Raw genomic sequence first — 2,979 nt, 5'->3', positions numbered from 1 at the left:
CGTACTTTTAACTAAAAATACATTTTGACTTCACATACACAAAAAAGAGTAACAGAAGCTGAATCAGTTTCACCTCTGACTCTAATTTTATGAAAATTTCTAAATAAAAATGTGACTTCAATAAGTTCCTTGAAAGGAAAACAAAATTTTGTCAGTTCAGAAATTAAGTAAAGTAATGGAACTACACAATTCTAACATGAAATTTCTTTTATGGATTTAATTTCTTCTGATAATAAATATTATTTACACTTAGAATTATTAATATTTTATCCATGTGCTCCTTTGTCTTTTTATTGTTATTAGGATGGATAGTCATTTAAGAAAGCAAAAAAACAAAACCTATGTAATATTGATATTTTTTTCTCTATTTATAATGTCTTCAATTAAATTAGCAATATATGTAGGGAGAGAAACCACTTCTTGTTAGAGAAGTTAATCCTGTACTTCAACCATTTTATGTCTCTCTATGTAAACAGAATAATTTCCATAACTAAGATGTTAGCATTTGACAGGAAAAGAAAAAAGACTTGCTGGAGTTTGGCTGCAGCATGGGCGTGGAGGTACCAGAATCAGAGAGCAGAGATTCAAAGTAGATGAAGTAGGAAGTAGAGTTTGAACAGAGCATGTTCATGTAGGAGTCTGATTGATCATTTCACGTGACTTTGAGACTGATGCTTCATTAACCTTCATGAAGCAGTGACCTCATGTTTCTTAATGCCTTTTATTATTATTTTTATTTTTTATGTTTTAAATATTTTATTTATTCATGAGAGACACACAGAGAGAGGCAGAGACACAGAGGGAGAAGCAGGCTCCTTACCGGGAGCCCGATGTGGGACTGGATCCCAGATCCCGGGATCATGACCCAAGCCAAAGGCAGATGCTCAACCACGGAGCCACCCAGGCATCCCTCTTAATGTCTTTTAAATAGTGGAATGTTTTGAGAACCAAATTAACTGCCTTTGTGGTGGGGAAGGAAATGATCTGTGTTTCACCCATTTTTCCATTCCTAATGCAAAAATAATTTTTAGGTGCCTTTTTGCTGATTTATTTATTTGGCTAATATTTATTATGCTTTTAAGGTGTGCTAGTAGCTGAAATGTTTCTTTTCCTACTCTCTCATGTTACCTTCACAGTGGTCCTCTAATGTAGGTATTATTAGTATCTTCCATCTGAGAAAAGATTTCAAGGCATTGGAAGTTCAAGTAGTTATCTTAGATCTATTAGATTGAAAGAGGTATAATTTAGACTCAGTGGACCTGATTCCATAGCTTGGAGCAAAGGGCATAGGATGGCTGATGTCATCACTGTCCCAGACATCCCTGCCCATCTACATTCCCCACAGCATGAGGACAAGAAATATATTAGAAAAATAAGGCTCTTCTGTCAGATACGTTGCCAAGGACACCTCTTAGCACTTTTTCTCTCATTGAGAACTTCAGGAGTCGAAAGGCATTCTACAGGCTTCATGATCACCCCCTCATCTTCTCAGATAGATCTCAGCTATGAAGAAAGCTGAACAGGAATTCCTCAGAAGTGACTGAGTTCATTCTACTGGGCTTCAGAACAGCTTCAGACATACAGATCATCTCATTCTTATTCTTCTTGCTGGTCTACATGGTCATCGTAGTGGGAAATATCAGCATGATAATTGTCATCAGGATGGACTCCAGACTTCATACGCCTATGTATTTCTTCCTTAGAAACTTGTCCTATTTAGATCTCTGCTACTCCACAGTCATTGCTCCTAAAGCTCTGGCTACTTTCTTGTCCAAGGACAAGAAAATTTCATACAATGGCCGTGCAGCACAGTTCTTTTCCTTTGCTCTCTGTGTTGGGACTGAAGGCTTTCTTCTGGCTGTGATGGCATATGATCGCTTCTCAGCCATTTGCTCGCCATTCCTCTATCCTGTCCGTATGTCTCAACAGGTTTGTGTTCACTTAGTAATTGGCTCCTACATATGTGGAGGCATCAACTCCATGGTCCAGACAGGATTCACCTTCAGCTTGCGTTTCTGTGTAGAAAACCGACTGGACCACTTCTGTGATGTCCCAGCCCTGATCAAGATCTCATGTGTAGACAGGTCTGTGAACGAGATGGTGCTGTTCATTCTCTCCTCCCTCATCATTGTCACTACAAGTGTCATCCTGGTTTCCTATGCTTACATACTCTCCACTGTCCTGAAGATCCCCTCCATCCATGGCAGAGGTAAGACCTCCACTTGTAGCCCTCACATCACTCTGGTGAGTTTGTTCTATGAGACCGTGTTCTTCATGTACGCCCAGCCTGGGGCCATCTCCTCCCCAGAGAAAAGCAAGATTATAGCTGTGTTCTACACTCTTATCATCCCTATGTTGAATCCACTGATTTATAGTCTAAGGAATAAGGAGGTGAAAAATGCTGTGAAAAGGGTATTGTTGAGAAAAGTATCTTTTCATTGATGCCAGCCATGTATAAAACTGTATGTTAGACTAAAAGCAATATTTTCAATAATGTGTTATAGAATAGTTTCAAGTAAAGCCATCTAAAAGTTTGGAAAATCAAAGGTTATTTTATCTTTATAACATCAATAGATTCTTTAGGAATGAATTTAAAAATCAACATAGATTTTTCATAATCCTACCAAATTATTCCATGGTGTGATATCTAGTTACCATGTAGGTTTGCTGTTTATGTTTTATTTTTCTTAGGTGTATGCAAAGTTACAATTTAAAAATACAGTGTACTAAATTAATATATACCTGTAGTTTATTATATCTATAAATTGTTTATATTTACAAATATAGATATGTGTAAATATTTACATATCCATCTATATGTCTCCCCACGTATAGGGAGACATGTGAGAGAGACATTACTGAACGTTTTATGCTCTTTGTTTTCTCCAAATCATAACCAAGCTTGCCGCTGTCCAATCTGTCGCAAATGCATACTCACAGTGATATGGCAATGTAAATTATTGGCTTTTTCTAAATTAT

General features: G+C 37.2%; 1 protein-coding gene across 1 annotated transcript; it reads left to right on the top strand.

The window, feature by feature from the left end:
* Positions 1–1,509: 1,509 nt before the first annotated feature.
* On the top strand, positions 1,510–2,442 carry LOC112928962 (olfactory receptor 9S13-like; the record flags this gene model as incomplete). The annotated part of the gene is made up of 1 exon (XM_026010866.2): positions 1,510–2,442. A coding segment is annotated over one exon (933 nt), but the record flags the coding sequence as incomplete, so codon positions are not given.
* Positions 2,443–2,979: the final 537 nt, after the last annotated feature.

Source organism: Vulpes vulpes, chromosome 14 (genome assembly GCF_048418805.1).
Source record: "Vulpes vulpes isolate BD-2025 chromosome 14, VulVul3, whole genome shotgun sequence".
In the NCBI taxonomy this organism is placed as follows: Eukaryota; Metazoa; Chordata; class Mammalia; order Carnivora; family Canidae; genus Vulpes; species Vulpes vulpes.
The sequence above is the reverse complement of the archived record's forward strand: the minus strand, read 5'-3'. Positions and strand labels throughout refer to the sequence as shown.